Source organism: Coturnix japonica, chromosome 7 (genome assembly GCF_001577835.2).
Source record: "Coturnix japonica isolate 7356 chromosome 7, Coturnix japonica 2.1, whole genome shotgun sequence".
NCBI lineage: Eukaryota > Metazoa > Chordata > Aves > Galliformes > Phasianidae > Coturnix > Coturnix japonica.
Genome location: NC_029522.1, coordinates 33,326,335 through 33,346,846, shown reverse-complemented (window position 1 = coordinate 33,346,846; position 20,512 = coordinate 33,326,335). Strand labels below are relative to the sequence as shown.

Here is a 20,512-nt window from a genome sequence, read left to right as displayed (position 1 = left end):
CCTTTTTAATAGGAAAAGCAGAAACTTTTTTTATGTATTAAAAACCATATTTATTTCCCTCCATATTTTTTAAATAGGGGAAGGCAATGTTGAGGCAGCATGGCCCACCCAGTGTCTTACAGATAGCATGGAAGGTAGTGCATGCCTCCCAGTCCTTCCTTGTGTCGCATCCAAAATCATGTTTTGGATATTCTGGTACTTAGCCATATGGCAAGTGTACTTTCAGCTGTCCTGGTAAATAGGGCTCAGGGACATTCTGGAAAGGCTATCAAAGAACTAACATCCAGATAAATCACCCAACCTGCAATTCATGTACTGTTTCCATGGCAGGGTGCACAGGAGAGGGTTGGAGAGGATGGGCTGGTTGATGGTTCTGACAGGCAGAGCCCATCTGCCGAGCAACCTTCCTCAGCCTGAGAGGCACTAGACAAAATTGCCTTCAAATTTTCAAGACTGGTATGAAAAGTGTATTTCCAGGCTTTATTCAGGAGTACAGTAGTGATTGAGCTTAGAGAATCGTACCAGGACAGTTGTAAAGGCTGTGTTATTAATAGGTAACTTTCTGATTTGTTTTTGAAGACCCAAGTGATTCAGAAAGGCATGATTTGTTTTGAAGAGTCCGTTAAATTTCCAGCCACTCCATTCCCGTGTGTACCCACATTCCTTGTGTCCCAATCCACCTTTGTTATTCTCTTCTTACCTTTTATCCTCGCACCTGCTGTTGTCCTCAGAACTGTCACCTTTTTGATGTTTCTTATCCTGTCTGTCCTTGACCTTATCTCCAACTTTGTCCAGATTGCCACACCTCCATTTGCTTCTTCCTCTTTGTGCAGGATTTCACAGCTTGTGTAGTTGCCCTTTGCATGGTAGAGGGCACATGTGCCAGGTTCACAGGGCAATCTAGTTGTAGTCTGTCCTATGGTAAACAGTCTCTTAAAACATTTCTGTTTCTGTCTCTCTTCTCTGGAGGAACAACAGTGCATTGTAACACAGAACTACTTTATTCTGTCATAACTTTAGTTATTTGTATATTTAATTTATACTGTATTTAATAAGACCAAAGATTTTTCACAAGTGTTAAAGCTTAAGCATGTTTGATGTTAATTAACTGGTCTTAATCTGTCTTTTGCTATAATTTTTCTTATTAGAGTCCGACAGTAATTCTGAGTCAGATACAGATGGGTCTGAAGATGAAGATGATGAGGATGATAAGGATCAAGATGAATCAGATACAGATACTGAGGGAGAAAAAACTCCGCTAAAAGTGAAGAAAACTGGTTCCTCCATGAAGAGCTCTTCCATTGGTCCTGCAGCTCATTCCACTCCACTAAATCTCCAAGTAGCAAAGACCCCAAGCTCTGCACCATCTGCCTTGTGTCCTGAGACCCAGCCTGCAGTTTTTCTTGGGACATCACCATCTACTCTTACACCAAGTTCACACTGTGGTATCTGAATATCTTTTTATATAATACAGTGTAACACCTAAGTGGCATGTGTTGTAAAGGTACTTATGAAAAGTATTTTAAACACTGGTATCAGATGATCTTTTCACAAGTGTTTGCAAAAGACCTAATTCAGCAGAATTGCAGGTACCTAGAAACCTAACATTACATTAAATCTAGGACATCTTAGTCCATGTAATTTCATACTTGCAAGTAGCAAGTAGTAGTTGGATTTTATATTCATTATGCTAAATTTCTTTATTGATTAGTCTTTATCAAGCATATTACTATGAACTAGTAATTTATAAGATTGTAGAGATCACATAGAATTACTGGAAAAAAAAAGTTATGGAAAGAACATAGAATTTTCCTGCTATGTTGATAATCCTGTAGTGGATAAGTAATTGGAAAGATACTGCTGCAGAAAAGCCTGTGTTTTTTGTTTTTTTTTTAAAGTCAGACTTTTCAATATGCACAGTAACAATTAAATCAATTTGTATGTTTACCGCTTTGAATTGGCAATTTGATACTTAACACACATGTGAAATAAGTTTTTAATTGTAACATACACTCTTAGACTGGTCTTTGTAGTTCACTTCTGTGCAACGCTAATAAGATGCCGTGTCATCAACTACATTAACTTTAAAGGAGTATGTGATCGGCTTCATGTTATTTCCATGAACAGTGAATTACATGGTAAAAGATTTCACATGTATTGAGAATAATCCATGTTTTTAAAAGTACAAAGTTAATTTTATTTCTCAGAAATTTGGGTTGTTTTATGATGCTTTTAAAAGGTTGGTGGATTTTTATTGTTAGTTGTGTAGATAACCGGTTCAGTGTGTTAGTTTTGTCTCCTTGTGTTAGGTTCAGTACTTTTTTCCCTACTAAGAATGGCTATAATGCTATTACAATATTCTTGTATTCATCTTAGCTAAAGGTAATCAGTTGCTGAAGAGGTGTATGACCTCTTCTCTATATCTGACTTCCATTACGTAGCCTTTTCTCATTTCAGTTGTATTTGGATAAATAGCTTTGTTCCCTCTACCAGGACTGTTAGAAGTAATATGAAGGTCATGTTAGTTAAGACTGCAGCAATGCATCCAAAAGTTTGGCATCCAAGCATGGGCAGCTCCATGTTGTTTTCTGAGGAGAGCACTAATTAACAGTTGCTTACACATCTTCTAGTCATCTTCATTAGAAACCTGTGGTATTATATCATAATATACTCCTAACTGTAACAGTTTGGAGCAAGTTTGGAAGGTGCACTTTCTCATGTCCATTTACACTGCAAGAGGCATGTCATGTTCTTCAATGAACAGGTTCAGGCAACCTTTTTGAGAAATGCATCTTTCCAAAGTTTGTCTGGGTACATATTTGATAACCTACAGTTCTTTGAAATAACCTGAGGAAAGTGCCAGTATTGAGCACTCTTGAAACCCCACATTTGATTTTTCACTTGTATTTTTGTTTCAAGTCTTGATTAGCACCAAATGAAACAAATGTTATCCCAATTCTGGATAGCTGGAATAGTTCTTCTACTTTTGGCAGCTGACCACAGTCTCATACAAAGTGCACTTTGAGGACAGAATCTAGTCATACAGGGATTTTTAAAGTAAGGATTATTTCCTTTTTTATATTCTGAACGGGAAAAAATGTCTGCTATAGAAATACAGGTGTGTGTGGCATTATTACAGTGCTTCTCCACGTACTACCTGACGCAGATAAACAAGACAAGCATCAAGCAAGGCATGATGGCTTTTTTGTTTTCTTTTAGAAAAAGAAGTTAAGGGAAAACTGCTGGCAAAAGTATTTCCAAAGAGCAATAAGTTGCATTAATTTTCTTGGTGTTTTAGATATATAACATCTAGAATGTAAAAATTATTTTTCATTTCGGGATGTAAGTTTGAAGGCATAGCTTAGGAACAGGTCACTTCCATTTTTGTAAGTTCAGGTGTTAATAAGAAATTTTTTTTTAGGCACTTCAAAGAGACGAAGAGTAACAGATGAGCGGGAGCTGCGTGTTCCTCTGGAATATGGGTAGGTTGCACATATACTTCATATTCTGTAAGGGGATGGTAATACCTTCAAAAATCAACTGTACTTCAGCCCCATGAATTTTTAAAGCAAGAAAAGGGCTTCAAGGATTTAGATTTTCAGCTCTCAATAACTGCAGGTCTCTTTAGAAGTGTCCATATATTCCATGCATTCATTCGTGCATCAAATTTACTCTTTTGCAAACGTGACTTGCCTTTTTGCAGCTTTGCCTCTGGAAGTTAGTTCTTTCAGTTCATTCTGTGCTCAAACTCCTTGAAATATTGTTCTAAAACCTGTGTTATCAGTAGCTTGATAGAAATAAATCCATACACAATTAGGAATTTGACAATCAGCATTGTAACAGTTTCTCTTCCTTCCTGTTTGATTGTTTGATAGTCTTGTCAAATTATAATGCAGCTTGTGCACTTAAGGTGAAATTCTGGATTTGGCATTATTTGTTTCCTAAGAATCAAATTGTTATATGCATCCATTTCATGTTATTCTAGCTGGCAAAGAGAAACCCGAATAAGAAACTTTGGTGGTCGTCTTCAGGGAGAAGTAGCGTATTTTGCACCTTGTGGAAAGAAGCTGAGACAGTATCCTGAAGTAGTAAAGGTATTAAAGTAAATTACTTTCTTCTGTGTTCTCATGCTACCAAGTATGTTTGCAATAATAGAATGCTACTTTTTCCTCCAGTAAAGATCCTTATTTCAAAATATGCGATGTGAAGAGATGATAAATACTTCTCAGCCTGATTGCTGATTTGGTCTGTATATCACCTTGATCAAATATGCAAATCATTACACTCACAGTTAGCTGTACATCAAAGCTGGGTTGTAATTATTTACAAGCTGAAGTGGAAAAATATGTGATTTTTTCAGTATCTCAGCAGAAATGGAATAATGGATATCTCAAGGGACAATTTCAGCTTCAGTGCAAAAATAGGAGTGGGTGACTTCTATGAAGCCAGAGATGGACCGCAGGTATCTGCTTTTTAAAAAGTAAAGTCTTTGATCCAAGGGACATTAACATAACTCTGGATGAAATAGTTTTCGCTGCAGTCTGAAGCATTTATTGTTTTTAGATAATTCTTTCTAAAAATTCTGCGTATTACTTAATAATTGTGAGTTGCTTACGCCTTGATCCCTGGCAGTGTTGAAAACTGCACCTCTCAGTGATTTCAGTGGGAGCTTTCAAGAGTTCAGCATGCCTCATGACTAACTCTGAGCCTGGCTTTGTGCAGCACAAAGGAACTCAGAGTTCCATGTTTGTTCTGAGTCAGTATTCAGCTATTTCTAACCGAAACTTGTCTTCCTGTTTTGTAGAAACCTAGTATTTATAATAATTTTTGTGTTTGCATTAAATCACACTGCTTTCGTGTATTCATCTTCATAGTATCTTCATTATATGTCTAAAATACATTTTTAAATTCAAGTGTTTGGTTTATCAGGAAGCACTAGAAACATTAGATCGTTAAGGAAGGGAAATCTGAGTTATACTCGTTATGCTTTACAGTGATATAACTATTAGATGTGTATAGGAAGCACGCAGTAATAAGTAATGTTATAATTCGAAGGTAATCAATACTTTGATCTATGCTTTATTTCTCTAGTTTGGTCATATTGCTTTTTCTTTAGGATGTGTGCAAAAGATTTTGGACTTCAGTCAATAAGTAGATTTTCTTTTTTAAAACATAAGCATCTTTATATGTTACTGTGGAAGTCTGGGTAGATAACTACACTGTAGTTTTTCCCCTGTGTGACTATAGTACCATGTGAAAGTACATAGTATTTGCATAATAATGTTCCCTTCTTCGGTTATCTCTTACTTCCTCTCCTTCAGTTCATGGGCTTATTTTCAAATCTTGCCCTTCTTTACTAAAATAAAACTTCAGAAACGAGGAGTGGTGGAAGGGCACATTATGGTCCTTTTCAACCCGGGGCATTCTATGATTAGTTTCAACCAGAAAAGGGCATTGCAAAATGTTATTTCGGTTTCTTTCTCTCCGAGCAGTGAAGCCATTGCATCTCTTATATTGGCACTCATTCTGCTTTTTCTTTTTCCCCTTCCTTTGATATACAGAAAATTCACAAAATGTCAGATTGTATGTTTTTTATGATAGAAATGTGTTTATATATGTATTTATGTATATATAAACCTAGTTATCTATGTGTATATGTGTGTACATATACATACATACATATATATACATATGATCCCCAAACATGGATAGGCAATTATTGCCTTTTATGGAAAGAGATGTTGTCACACTGGTCTGTAGTTGTCAAAGTTCACTGCAAAGTGCTTGCCCTTGTCACACGCAACTCAAGGAGCACTTACATGCAGAAATCATTTTTCTTGTTTTTCTGGTTTTGTATTGTTCAAAATGCAGAACTGCTTTATTGACATAGAGGCTAAATATGGTGTATGTATGGCTAATATTGTGGTTATTTGTATCTTAATGCATGATTAAATAAAACTATCAACTTGTGTGGTGAGAATTTCACAGCAATGAGGTACATGAGAATTAGATTATTCAAGCATGTTTTCCTAAAAGAATGTCAGGAGGAGACTCAAAATAGTGTTTATTTTGTCACATGAAATCTGGAAAATAAGAAAGAAAAATGTTGGCTTCTGTTGGCGTTCTCTTATTACATGATTCTTTTTTCCATGATGTTTGAGCCACTGAACCAATTACAAAAGTTGGTGGTAACTGTACGAGTTTAAATGCAACGATTGGATTCCAAGTTGTTTTGAGCATTAAAGTTTATTTAAAACTGAATTAAGATTATCAACCAGATGTTAGCATGGCAGCTGTCTGATGGCCTTTTGAAGTCATTGATGAAAGACGGAAACATGCTTCAGGTTCTGAACTGACAAGTACCAGCACAGGTGGTAGTGAATTAGTGTACATTTATTCCAGTTGAAAACTCTTCTTCCTCAATGCCACACGAAAGAAGAGAATGTTGAGCTCCCCATACCCTCAATTATCAGTTTATAAAGGATTGAGGTAATTGAGTGATCTTCATCAGCTTGCAGTGCTTTTCTGTGCTTAAAAAATAAATAAATCGGATGCCATCAGAAAATCAATAACAATGAATCGGGTAAATTTCATTCTGTTCCTCTGTGAGTGCAGTGATCTCAATATAAAAGAATGGCCATACTGGTACAGGCGAGGAGCTGTGCTGAGTCCTATGTTCTGTGTCCAGCAGTGGCTCTCAGTGAATGCCCTGTGGAAAATAAAGTTGGCACACCTGTAGGAATAATAACTCCTCCAGTTATCTCAGTATCATGTGTCCGGGGCTGTCCTGGGACCTGTTATATAGGTTTGTCTACTGAGTGTCTCTCAGCGGATCTTGTTTAAACTATTTGGTGAAATCCTATCTTAAACTTGTGGGAACGTGTTTAATCACAGTGTCTGGTGAGGTGTTAAGTAATCTCCTTCCCTTTTTTGGAAATGATGGCTCTCATTGCTTGTTGAATCATACTGCTGTTAGCTTCTGTTTTCTCTTCCGTGAGGATTATGTGACTGTAATATGCATCCATAGTCCCTGTGGTACTAATGATCTCAGAGACTTGTAGAAAGTGATCTGTACATTTGTTATCATTAGTGTTATTGACCACAGATAATTAAATGGAAAGCGAAAGAAATCTCCATTTCAGGATCCAAGGTACTTGAACCATGGCTGCAGCTTCTGTTTCTTGAATGGATTTTTGTTTGCTTGCTTGCTTGCTTTTTTGGTCATATAAAATGTATGTGATTTCATAGGTTCAGTGTACATGATAAATATGGTCTAAAATCCAGCTTAGCTTGCTCAACTTTATAGACTAAACTTCTGGTAAACTATAAGGCAGGTGCTAAGCAGTAAAATGAACAATGCATACTTTTCTTGTTAGAAAATGACTCAACTTCTTTTTTCAGTTGTAGATGTGATTATATTTAAAAGTCCTTTGCAGTGATTACAGTAGATGTCGTGATATGGTGGTGATTCTGAACAGTTGGTATTCAAGACCATAATAATGTAGCCCTTTGGAATCTGTGGAATCTGTATAGTGCGTGTGAGATGTAGTCTTATGGTGGTCCTGACTGGAAGTGGTTCAGACTTAATAAATTGTGAAGAATAGGTAAAAAGAGTTAGAAGTATATTGACAAAATAAGCAAAAAATGTATTTTATGCTTGCTTCAGTACTTATGCACTTTGTAATGAGACAAATTTGGTAATGCAGATGTATTTTTTTATGAACACATATTTTATTTACAGTGTTTCATATGCTACCAACATAAATTCTTGATCTGGCAGACATTTTCAAAGTCTTTTAACAAACTTTCTAGGCTACATTACAGCGAGGTCTAAAAGGCACTTCCATTTTTTCCATTTATTGAAAATGGTAAGATCTGTTATATAGAAACATGAGAGTAGTTTGGGCTGGAAGGGATCTATAAGATCACAGAGTTCCACCCCCAGCTGTAGGTGGGTCACATAGAAGGGGGGGCTGACAGCCCCTTCCAGCCTGGTTACATTTGTGACGTGGATGGGCGTTTAACGGGGATCAGGTAGGCTGAGCTACTGTTACGTTCAGTAGCTACAATAAGCTCTGCTTCTTGTCAGTTAAATGAAAGTAATTTATAACAAAGTATTTCAATGTTTGTTTGTTTTAGCCTGAAGAAATAGTATTCCTAGTGAAGGAAGTGGTTGGTGCAGAAATTTTCTTGCACGAGGGAAGATCTAAACTGTACTAAATACTTCAAGATTAAAACGAACCTATTTTATTTTATTTTTTTTTGTGCAGTTGTTGTAAAACTGAGGTAACACAGTGCACAGAAAGCAGTTTTTGTAGATAGACCACTGCATTTTGTTCTTTATGAAGGAGTTTGTCAGTGCTTTAAATTGGAGGACAGTGATCCATACAACGACTTTTTTTCATTTGCACTGAGCACTGGAATCTCTGAAAGCAGTGCAGCTATTTTTTAGTTAATGTGATGAGGAAGAGTGTGTTTTTGCTTAAACGTGAGTAGAATATTAAATAGCATGGCCTAAAATAATTAAAAGTAATGCATCAGTGGCATTGCTGCTTTGTAATTATTGTGTATGCCACTGAATAGATTTGGTATCTTGCATTGCAGTGTAGTTGTGAAATGCTTAGTGGTGATAAGTTGTCAATATAACATTTCTGTGCATCATTGAAACATTGTACGGCCCAGATTGTCCATCACAGCTCTTCTCTATATATAATTCATTAGAAATTCATGTATATAGAAGGATTTTCTTGTTCTCAGATGTCAGTGTTTATAATGCTTGTATGTGAAATGTGTCAATTTAAAGGGCGTGCAGTGGTGTCTTCTGAAGGAGGAGGAAGTCATTCCCTGCATCAGAGCTATGGAAGGGCGTAGAGGACGTCCACCAAATCCAGACAGACAGCATTCTAGAGAGGAATCAAGAATGAGACGTCGTAAAGGCCGACCTCCAAACGTTGGAAGCACTGAATTTCTAGACAGCACTGATGCGAAACTTCTGAGAAAGCTACAAGCGCAAGGTAAGGGGTACTTCACTACATTCACAAACTTATGAGAGTGTCAGTGCATGGAGAGTTAATGTTTGTTCTTAGGAGATGGATTTTACTAATGTACGACCTTTCATATTAGAACTTTGTCAAATGCTATAATTGAAGCCCTTTCCTATTTCATGATCCATAAATACATGTGAATGAAGAGAAGTGTGGGCACGCGGATGTGCTTATGAAAGCTTACTCTGTAATTACTCCATTTAGTTAAATAGGTTAAAAAAGCAGGCGTCCAATTTTTTGGTTGCTCTTGATGTTTTTATTTTAAATTTGCATAAACAAAAAGTTCTCTGTGTGGTCTCTGTTACTGGTTCAAACAACACTGGATCAAGAAATTAGCTTTTTTACCTTCGTTAGGATCTCATTGTCCCCTCTACCTCTACACCATGTTTATGATTGAATGAAGGAAAATTGACCTTGGCAGGCTGATGACAAGGTTGTATGATTTAAGCTAGAGAGAACAGGATTAGGTAACTAGTTAAAGTAACAATTCCATAATTTCTGAATTAAATGTTGATCTAGTACTCTGTGACAAGTCTTAAAAAGAAATGGACTTTTAAGCAAAGCAGCATGATTAGTTGGATGTTGTCTCACACTTGGTGGACAGATTTCTCCTCCAAAAGCAGTGCACTATTTTTTGAAGACACTGTTCATATTCTTTATCTGTTGCATACCTACGTACAGTATGCATATCATTGTGTATGTAAACGAGATAGCACAGACAGTAGTTGGTAGTTGAATGTTTCCAAGGTAAAACGTGCAAACATAAATCAACTGATTTCTGGTTCTTCACTTCATACATTTATGGGGAATATGAGTTGTATCTTTACTGTTAGAGAGCTCTGTTTTTATGAACTTTTTCTTCTTGTAACAGAAATAGCAAGACAAGCAGCACAAATAAAGCTACTAAGAAAACTCCAGAAGCAAGAACAAGCTCGAGCTGCCAAAGAAGCAAAAAAACAGCAAGGTGTGCATCAGACCTGTGAGAGGTTACTTTGAAAACACTGGATGTGAAGTTATCTCTCCTTCATCATTTTCTGCTGATACTAATTTTTCGTTTGCCTTTCTTAAAGCTATTATGGCAGCTGAAGAAAAGCGAAAGCAAAAAGAGCAGATAAAGATAATGAAGCAGCAGGTAAATTAAGATTGCAAACTAAATTCTTTATTGTTTCATAATATAGTATATATTTTTAAAGCTCTAAATAAAATTTACAAGTTTGCTTGGCTTGACTTTTTTTGGTTTTCTTTTTGTTTGTTTTTTTAGATTTTTCTTTGTGTGTGAAATGAAATGTTTTTGTGTCAGCCTGTTGCTGTTGCCTTGTTAACATTTCTTGTTATTGTTAATCTTCAGCATGTATAAAATTAATTCCTCTACACTGCAAATTAAGACATCCAAATCTCTCAAAACCCAAAGTCTCTATCTGGGAATACTCAAGTCCACCTAACTGTGAATGTGTTCTCCTTTCTACATGGGTGTGACTCTTACTGGCTGGCATACTTTGGGTTTAGCAGTACTCAGGTTCTGCGTGTTGCCCCAGTGTCTCGTCACTGATTGAAAACCCACTAGAATGAAGGTAGAAATTAATAATTTGAGATCTCTATGTTTTTTAGGTGAGATTGCATCAAATCACCCTTTTCGTGGTATAGCTCCCATTTTCATTCATTCCTAGATACCTCTACCAGTGCCTGTTCTACTGAATGCTCCCCTTAAAGGCATACAAAAAATAAAGCACTACTATGACTTCTTAAACATGAACATCTGTGTGTAGCTCTGAGTGTTGCTTCCTTCAGGGGTATACGAGACCTCTTGTAATGTTTTGTTGTTGTGTATTTGTTTTTTGGTAATGTAAATGTAAACTTTTCTTCATACTGTCTTTACAAAAAAGGAAAAAACAGATGCAATTTTCTTGCCTTTGTAGGAAAAGATTAAGCGTATCCAGCAAATCAGAATGGAGAAAGAACTTCGAGCTCAACAAATTTTAGAGGTAAATACAGTGGCTCAAATAATACAATTCTTATTTTAAGAATGCTGTCCTTTAGCAGTCAGGCATGTAGTGATGAGTGTAACCAAGTAAGCAGATCTAACAACATGCACTTAGAGGGGTCAGATAAAAAAATTTCTTTTATTAAGTATTTCATCATAAAGAATAGAAATAAAGAAATCTAACTTAAACCCAAATCTTGGAAATGCTCATGAGTTCCTTACTTCCTACACAAATTATCTTGTTATCTAAAAACTAATAGAAATACGATAGTTTAAGCTGCTAACTTCAGCTGTACAACTTTGCAATGTGTTAACATAGAATCGTGCCATACACTGAGTTTAAATGCAACTTTAAAAATACTTATTATATTAATACACGTGCTGCAAAATATATATTACACTCACATGCTCTGCTGGTCTGATAATATAGTTGCAGAGATAGATTGCTAGTTTTCATGTTTCCTACTGGTATTTTCATCCTGCTACTTATATTTTGGGTTTTTTTATGTTCTGATTTTGATAGATATAAGAACCAAATGAAGAATTAAAATCAATTATGAATAATTATGCATTGTGAGGCAGAAATTGCTTGGAATGTATTCTTAATACATAATGTCACTTTGAATGCTTTAAGGTGTAATTTATTTCTAGACAGATCATTTTCAACTTGTGATGTTCTTGTTGAGTGATCTATTTTGTGTGCACAGGCAAAAAAGAAGAAGAAAGAAGAAGCAGCAAATGCTAAATTACTGGAGGCTGAAAAACGAATAAAGGTTAGTCTAGATGTGCTGCAAATGTGAGTTATTGTTAATAATGTGTTAATAGAGAGAATCAGGAGGTATCATTTGCCAAGTATGGAATTGAATAGACATAGCATATGAATATATTTGTTAGAATATATTTTATGTTTTTAAATGTGTACTATACACCGTCTTGTAAATGTATGTGTTGTACACAAAGACAGAAAAGCGTGTTCATGCAGTTGCTAATTTTTGTATACTGTTACTTGAAGGTTTTCTTACATGATATTTGGCTTGCATAGCTTAAGCACACTGTATTAAATTATTTTGCTGTTTCCCAGCAAATGAAGCCTTGTATAGGCTGTGTGTCTAGAAGCCTCTAGAGCTTCTCTGCAAATGTTTATATGTGTGCTTTTCTTGCTGCCTTAGTGTTTGTTCTTGGTGTCTGAACACTGAATTCTCAACTCAGAATATATGCAATTACTCTTCTGTAGCCTATATATGAAATGAAATTTTTATTTTTATGTGCTGTTTCATTATACCAAAATGTGCGTGTTGGGGTGTACGTTTTGATATTCTAAGTAAATTTCTTTTGTTGAAGGAAAAAGAGATGCGAAGGCAACAAGCTGTTCTTCTCAAGCACCAGGTGAGTATGCATTTGATTGACCAGGCAGACAGAATGTCAATTATAAAGCAGTACTTAAACTGTGTGGGGGATAAAAAGCTTTAAAACATGCCCTTTTAAAATTTTTGGGTTTGATTTCAGCACATTTTTTCTTTCATCTTATTATTTGTTGCTTGCTTTGGTATTGGGGTCTTTTGGGGGATTTTAAAGTGGTTTTATGACTTTGTGATTTCTGTTTCATAATACTGTGCCAACTCTTTCTACCAGGAGTTGGAGAGGCATAGACTAGATATGGTATGGGTATGTTTATTTTTGTACATCTAACACCGCATTGTGATTTGGTTGTGATATGGTTGTCATAGCAATGCATAAAATGTAGCACTGGCTGCTGTCATATTACATACTGCTGCATGGCTTTACAGCGCAGTGCATTGCATACATCTGCTTGTCTTGTCTGTTAAGGAAAAAAAAAAGTCTCAAACATATAAATAGAATGTGACAATCTATAAATGACTTTCTAAACTGTAATCTGTGCTGCTGATGTCCCAGTAGACATAGTGCTACTATATAAAATCAGGGAATAACAAATGCAAACATAAGTAGATTGTCACATGAGTAACTTTCTAAACATTGTCCCGTTCATTGGGAATGTATCCAGAGGATTTTAGCAGTGATTTGGATTAACTTGCTTTAGAAGTCAGGATTGTATCTCTCCCAAGTCTGTAAAGTACTGAACAAATTAGCTGTCAGTGTAACGTAGTGTAATTGTTAAGTGAAACATTAGACCGATAATCATAGCTTCACTGAACTAGGTGATATAATTTGCTTAACTGGAGTTAAGATCTACTGTACAGCTTTTAAGAAAAAAACATACATACAGCTCTAGAACGCAGCTCCTTAATGTATTTGAAGTAATTCACAAAGTTTACTGAGGGAAAGGCATCAACAAATTCAGTGCATGTATGTATATGTGTCACCATTAGCTTGTTTGGAAATGATCCGGAGCTGCAAAAATTCATCATACTAATTTGTTGCCTGATCATAAAAATGTTAACGTTTGCAATATTTAAAACCAGTTTAAAAAATTCTTCTGAATTGGCTATTGGATAAATAAATACAAGCTCCCTAATAGCAGATGTAAGGTAACTGACCTGTTCCAGCCAACCATTATGCTTTTTGTTCTGCCAGCTTATGAAGAAGCAGCATCACAACTGACCATAAGTAAATCTGTATGCTTCTTTTTTACACTGTCTCCATGTTCATTGCTTTACCTTTTTGCTTTTGATTGTTCTTGTATTTTGCTTTCTAAACCTGAACTAAAACATGCACAGACTTGGCCATTCTATATTTAGTTTTTACTGTGACTTGTCTATTAATGCTAAACTTGCACTCAACTTTTTAACTGATATTACTGTGTGGGATTAGTTTTGTTCTAATCTTATCTGCTTCAATAGGAACGAGAGAGGAGAAGACAACATATGATGCTTATGAAAGCCATGGAAGCACGTAAAAAAGCAGAAGTGAGTAATTAATCTCTGACAGTTTTGATGTTTTTGGTATTTCGTTCCACGGTGATCTATAGAAGAGCTGTGTCCTTCATTTACCTGTAGCTGCAGTCATGTGGCGTGTCATCTGTACACAGTGCAGCGCCAGGAAAAGAAGCAACTGGCAGAAATTTAAATACAACCAATTCCTTTTAAACATAAGTAAACTGTATTTTGAGGATGGTTTAACACTAGGACCCAAGGGAAGCTGTGAAGCTCAGCCTACTTGAGTGGGGTTTTTACTGGCAGAGGTGGAACCAGATGATGTCAGAAGGTTCCGTCCACCCTCGATGACAATGTCAGTGTGGCTGAGCAAGGACCTGCAGGTCAAACTGAGAGATAAAAAGGGCATGTACAGGCAGTAGAAGCAGGAATGTTTGTCCCAGAGAGAATACAGAGATACAGTTCAGACATGCAGAGATGGGATCAGGAAAGCTAAGGTGCAGGTGGAACTAAACTTGGCAATGGATGTGAAAAATAAGAAGGGTCACTACACGTACATCAGTCAGAAGGCCAGGGAGAGCATAGGCCCTCTGAAAAAATGAGAAGGGAGAATTCTGTGCAGTAGACAGTGGGAAGGCTGAGTTTCTCAGTGGTACATCAGTGGACAAAAGAAGAGTAACTCTGCACTTCTGTAAAGCCTTTGATGTGGTCCCATATCACATTCTTATCCAATTACTACTTCTTACTCATCATGTATTTCACTTCTACGTAGTAGAAGATTTTCTTAAAGACTTAGAACCATGACTTGGTGGAATGGAGGTGCTGGAAGATCATATATTCAAGCCTCCTGGTCAATTCATCTTTAGCAGAGAGTATGAACATCTTTCCTGTAATTAAGTCAGGATCAGTGAACAACAAAGCATCTTTAGATGTGCATTTGATACCTCCTGTATTTATTATGGGTTTTGAATGCTTATTCATAACAGAAAAGTGGTTCTGGTATACTGTGGGGTTTTTTTTATAAGCAGTTTGGGGGAAAACAACCCACAATTCATAGCATTCATGTGATTACAAAAATGTATATAACCTGTCATAGAGAATTTACGTGTCGTTACATGGGGGAGAAAATATGTGGAATTGCAGTTTTACTTGATCTGTCTGTTACGTTAATGTCTCATATAGAAGTTGATATGTGAGAAGTACATGTATTAGTTGAAATTGCCCAGAAAGTATATTAATTCAGTAACTGTGCAAATTAGGGCAGCAAGGGCATAACATTACTGCTTCCATAACAGCAGAAAATAAAGAATAGGTCTGATTTTTAAGAAGACAGTGTGTTCTGTTCAGTGAGTACTGTAGGCTTTTCTGTCATACAGCTGCAGGAGAATTAAAAAAAAGATTGAGTCTGTATTCCTTGTATTATTGTGGCTGAAAACATTTCATTGTTATACCTCTAAAATAGTAGTGAAATTATGAATGTGTATTCTCAGATACCCATTAAATGCAGCAGTGTTTAAGGATTTAAATATTGGTTAACTTAGATTTCACTTAGATCCTGTTATTCTGTTCTATTTGTGTACTTTCCACCTCCCTTTTGCTTCAGTGCGTTCCTTTAATTATAGTGGTAATTATTGAAATTATGTAAATAATGCTTTTCAGATTTTTAAATTGTTTCTCTGTAAATAGTCATGGCTTTTATTCTCTGCCCTTTTAATTCTCCTGAAGGAAAAAGAGCGATTAAAGCAAGAGAAACGTGACGAAAAAAGGTTAAATAAAGAACGTAAACTAGAACAGCGAAGACTGGAATTAGAAATGGCAAAGGAGCTAAAGAAGCCTAATGAAGATATGTGCTTAGCAGACCAGAAGGTAATTGTAACCGTTTAAAATGTACATAGGAAGCATTACTTTTGGAGCGACCTATTTATTACCATGAAAACTGCAATAGATACAAAGAATACAGCAACAATTCAATAGTTTTCTTAAAGAAAATATCAACTTTTCTTGCAGTTGTCCCCAAAGCATTCAAGTATTGATTTGGATAATTGTATTACTATTTGAAATATATATTTATGAGATAAGACAAGCTCTGAAGTGGTGTTTGTTTCCTTAGTTAAAATACTGTTTTGCTTAAAAGCGGACTTCTTCCTGAAGCGTATTTGCATAATTGATTTAAATTAGTCTGAGTTGTTTTTGCATCAGAAACATGCCTCTTTTCCCAGTATATAGGCACTGAAAAGAAATACAAATGTGTAACTACTATAGGCCATTATTCCAGAAATCCATTCTTCCGGGCTTCTGTGGTTTTAGATCCTGCCCTTCAGGACTTTACCTGTATCAAGGTCGCCCTTCTGAAGAGAATTACACTTCCTGCTGCTCCCGGAGATCTTTGGTACTAAATTTTGTAGTACTTTGTCTCCAAATAGGATCATGCCTCTCTTATCCAAGAAGTATTATTTAGTCTATGCCCTCCTAAAATAAGTGAAAAAGATGAACGTTAAGGAAGGGTGTTTCAGTGTTGTGTTAAATTTATCAGTGGGATGTGGGGGCAGCTCCTATATTGCCTTCACCTTCTATTGTTCATGTACTGTAGGTCATGTGAAAGTACTAATCAAAATACTTCAGTTACCCACTGAAATATGCTACTGAATCTTTGTTGTTGTTTTTTTCTTTTTCTTTCCCCCCCCCCCCCATTTTAGCCTTTACCGGAGCTGCCTCGCATCCCAGGCCTTGTTCTGTCTGGAAGCACGTTTTCAGATTGTCTCATGATAGTGCAGTTCTTGCGTAACTTTGGTAAAGTTCTTGGCTTTGATGTGAATACGGACGTGCCTTCCCTGAGCACTCTTCAGGAGGGTTTGCTGAACATAGGAGACAGCAGAGGAGAAGTACAGGACTTGCTTGTAAAGCTTGTTTCTGCAGCTGTTTGTGATCCAGGACTTGTTACAGGATACAAGGTAACGGCAAAATAATCTATAATAAAAAACAACAACAATCCAACTGAACAAAAAATAACCCAAATCCTGGGCTTTGGAGCACTTTCTTCATAGTGCATGAAATGGTCCACTTGAACCATGCCTTTTGTTATGTAACTTGTTTATTTAATGTTAGTATTATCTCTGTTCTTAACAATGTGTGAAGGAGCAGGCCTTCTCTTTTTCTCTACGTTAAAGACTTTCATTTGAGTAGTCAAAACAAATATCTGTGCTTGAAGTCCTTGTATAAAAAAGCAAATAAAACCACAGAACTATTTTATAAGCAGTAATGCAGAGTGCAGTGAAAATAGCATTTTCAAATGTGATTGATTGAGACAGCCTTTTTTTTTTTTTTTTTTTTTAGGCTAAAACTATTCTTGGGGAGCACTTACTGAATGTTGGCATCAATCGAGATAACGTGTCTGAGATTTTGCAGATATTTATGGAGGCTCATTGTGGGCAAACTGAGCTTACAGAGAGCTTGAAGACAAAAGCTTTTCAGGCACATGCTCCAGCTCAGAAAGCAGCAGTGCTGGCTTTCCTTGTCAATGAGTTAGCTTGCAGCAAAAGTGTAGTCAGGTAAGTTACTTCTCAAACAAATATGTAAAAATAGTTGTTAAAATGTTATATTTACAAACATTGTACCGACTGTTTTGTTCCAAGATTTTTCTTGGCATTCTTAGAAAGAAAGCTGAAATGTGCTGTTACTACTTGTCTCATATTTTGAAAGATTAGCAGTTTTCCTTGTTTGGTCTTTTTTTTTCACTGTAGCTTTCAAAACTTTGAGTTCTTGGAGAAGATGCCGCAAAAGTTAACCAGTCTTGTGCAGTGCAAGAATAAAAGAAATTCTGTGTTGTAAAAAGCTGGGAAATAGCAAGTTGAGTGGTGCAAGTGCTGTGTAGATAGTTTGTAAGAGTGTTAATGCGCATTTAATCACATTAATGACAGCAGGGAACTCCTTCGCTTATTGCAGGTGACCAACTGTAAAATTCAGATTCGTAGCAGTCTTTCAGAACTGGGTTGTGCTTTATTTTCATCACTGAAACATGTATAAGTGGCTAAATGGTCGAGTCAGGAATTTCTCTGATGTAGGTTCCCAGAGTGCCGTAGCACTCCTGTTCTTCCAGGAAGACAGAAGCTAGTTTGTAGATGATGGATCCCAGTGAAATACTCTGTATGTACTTGTGCTAACTTGAGCTGTGTGTACAGCTGGATGCTTTTTGGCTAATGCAGTTGTAGGCTTCACATTAAGTACTAGCTATTAGAAGAAATGTCAGATTCTTTGCATTACATGCTTCTGAAAGCTTGCATGACACTGTAAACAAAAGCTGCCTGATGTCTGTGCAGTAGTACACTGCACGGATGTTCCTAATATTGGAACTTCCTAACTTTAAAATTATTTTAAGTGTTTATCTAGAAAGTTTGAGACAAAAAAATCTCCCTGTAAATGTTTGTTAGAAAAAGACATGAAAGTGCAGAGTTGATGGTATTTCAATTACCTTTGGCTTATTTTGTTTTTGACAGTGAAATTGATAAAAATATTGATTATATGTCGAACTTAAGGAGAGATAAATGGATGGTTGAAGGCAAACTTCGGAAGTAAGTTTCATTTCCTTCAGTTTTACTATGTATTGTTTTTTTGTTTGCTCATAGATGTTGCTATATGGTTTATTGTTTCTGAGGCTAAAATTAAGCTGATGCCGTTACAGGTTTACCAGGAAGTCGGTAATTGATCTACCTAATTTAGGTGGATGTGAATTTAGAGTGATCCTGCACTGGTGTTATATAACATGCTAAAGAAGCATGAGATTCAGAGGATTTTTGCCCCTTATAATTAGGATTAAGTCCATTTTGTATTCTTTGGGGGAAAAAAGTGAAATCTATTTTATTGGAATATTACAGGAGCTGTCATATTGTGATTGATGTCATCAGTTTATCTGGACCTACCATACTTAGCAGTGTTCTTTCTGAAAGGCATTTTAATACGTGGTTTTCATACAACAGTCACCCATCAAATTTTACCAGTTTCTTTGACATAAAATTAACACTTCCATTTTATGTTTGTTACATCATTCCCTATACTTAGGGATCATCTCTAGCATGCAAACATTAAGATATTTTGATATTTTTATTTAAGGTAAAATTGGGATTTTTAAAGGGTCTTCAGCTTCATACCCACTATTCTCCCATCCTACAAGACAAAATTCCATACAGCAAGCATAATGGCTCCAACTACCAGGAAGCTAGGAGGCATAAATGTCATGAATCATGGTGGTAAAAATGTATAGCCAGACTCCTACTTTCCTTTTTCTTGGTCATCTTTATCTCTTACCAGGAACGGTAACCCTTCTTAACGCTTGTTTTAGGTACTTATGTTTCTAATCTTGTTTCTCCCTTTTTTCCCTTTAATGTATCTGCAAAGGAAGATGGAAGAAGTAAAGAAGAAGGACAAGAGGGAGGTAGAGGAAAAAATATGACCAATAATAAGAAATTCTCTACTAATAACACAAGTCCCTGTCTGTGCAGATTTAATGCATTTTATCTCTTAGGATAGTACCACATTCCTTTTCCTGTCTTCATCTGTAACTCTTCTATGATTCTACATAGTTCTAGAAGTCTCAGTGAAGTCCTATTTAGCCAATTATTCCTTAATAGAATGGGACCCTTGCCTGTCCTTGTCCCCCATGGGGCCACTTAGTCTTTCTCTCCCTCCATCGAACTGTAAGTACTTGTAGATTAGAATCCTCCTTTTTCTCATGATCTTTATTTTCTTTGACTTCAAGTAGGGGGGAATAAGACCCTAAAGTCTCATGCTCCTCTGCATTTCTACAATCATTTCTCTATTTCTTGCTTTTCCCCTTCCTGTGTGGATGTGAGGTAACAGTAGTGCTGATCCTACTGTAAAGTGTAAGTATTGTGGGAGTGTTCTGAGACATTCTTTGCTTCTTTGAAGTCACTAGACTTATCTATCTCATTCTTGATTCAAAATCTTTGAATTTTTCACTTTTTTTTGTTTCTGATGAACTCTCAGAAGCTTTTAGGAAAAGCCTTCATTGATCATTTTAAAACAGTGCTCTCTTTGTATGTCAGATGATGATTTTTATAAGCTCCTGCAGCTGTTCTGGGGCTTCTCTGAAAAGAAGCCTGTCCATTTAAGTTTTCTGTTTGATCTTTTTTCTTCTTCCAGGTTTTTGTATGATATCTTCCTCAAGCATTTCAGTGCTCAGTCTAGTTTTTAAACATTCTGGTTCCAAATAGTTTTAGGAATATCTGGTCTATTGACTACTTGTCATATGATCAATGTCCATTGATCATTGATGTTCTCTTCCTATATACGCACAAATCTCTGCATGACTCTCAAAACACAAACTCATCATATGTAGAAAGGATGTAATAGTAGAATAAAGGATACTGAGAAATGAATGCATTTCAACTAAGCCTGGTTTACCAGGTTATATCTGTATATGCTGTGTAAATTATCATACCATGATGTCCAGATTGTTTTAAAGTATATCCAAGTGGGATGAGAAGAGGTTCTGCAAGTGTCAGAAGATTTTTTTTTTTGGTCACAAACTGATTGGTTTTTATGATTATGCTCCAACTATTGGTGAGATGAGCTCTGCCGATATTCTTCATATCCAGTTGAAGGAAAAGAAAAAAAAAATA

General features: G+C 36.2%; 1 protein-coding gene across 23 annotated transcripts in view; it reads left to right on the top strand.

Annotated features, from left to right (window-relative positions):
* BAZ2B (bromodomain adjacent to zinc finger domain 2B) overlaps nucleotides 1-20,512 on the top strand; it is a 90,315-nt gene that overhangs the window by 54,836 nt on the left and 14,967 nt on the right. For 10 of the 23 annotated variants that reach the window (XM_015869320.2, XM_015869318.2, XM_015869315.2 and 7 more), the window contains 17 exons: nucleotides 78-134; nucleotides 1,149-1,445; nucleotides 3,422-3,482; nucleotides 3,986-4,094; nucleotides 4,361-4,462; nucleotides 8,804-9,014; nucleotides 9,916-10,008; nucleotides 10,115-10,176; nucleotides 10,961-11,026; nucleotides 11,733-11,798; nucleotides 12,367-12,411; nucleotides 12,658-12,690; nucleotides 13,845-13,910; nucleotides 15,603-15,743; nucleotides 16,574-16,828; nucleotides 17,211-17,425; nucleotides 18,371-18,445. In XM_015869320.2, the coding sequence (XP_015724806.1) occupies nucleotides 78-134; nucleotides 1,149-1,445; nucleotides 3,422-3,482; nucleotides 3,986-4,094; nucleotides 4,361-4,462; nucleotides 8,804-9,014; nucleotides 9,916-10,008; nucleotides 10,115-10,176; nucleotides 10,961-11,026; nucleotides 11,733-11,798; nucleotides 12,367-12,411; nucleotides 12,658-12,690; nucleotides 13,845-13,910; nucleotides 15,603-15,743; nucleotides 16,574-16,828; nucleotides 17,211-17,425; nucleotides 18,371-18,445 (1,954 nt within the window). The remainder of the gene's footprint in view (nucleotides 1-77; nucleotides 135-1,148; nucleotides 1,446-3,421; nucleotides 3,483-3,985; nucleotides 4,095-4,360; nucleotides 4,463-8,803; nucleotides 9,015-9,915; nucleotides 10,009-10,114; nucleotides 10,177-10,960; nucleotides 11,027-11,732; nucleotides 11,799-12,366; nucleotides 12,412-12,657; nucleotides 12,691-13,844; nucleotides 13,911-15,602; nucleotides 15,744-16,573; nucleotides 16,829-17,210; nucleotides 17,426-18,370; nucleotides 18,446-20,512) is intronic. The other 13 variants (XM_032445700.1, XM_032445699.1, XM_015869326.2 and 10 more) reach the window with 9 other exon arrangements.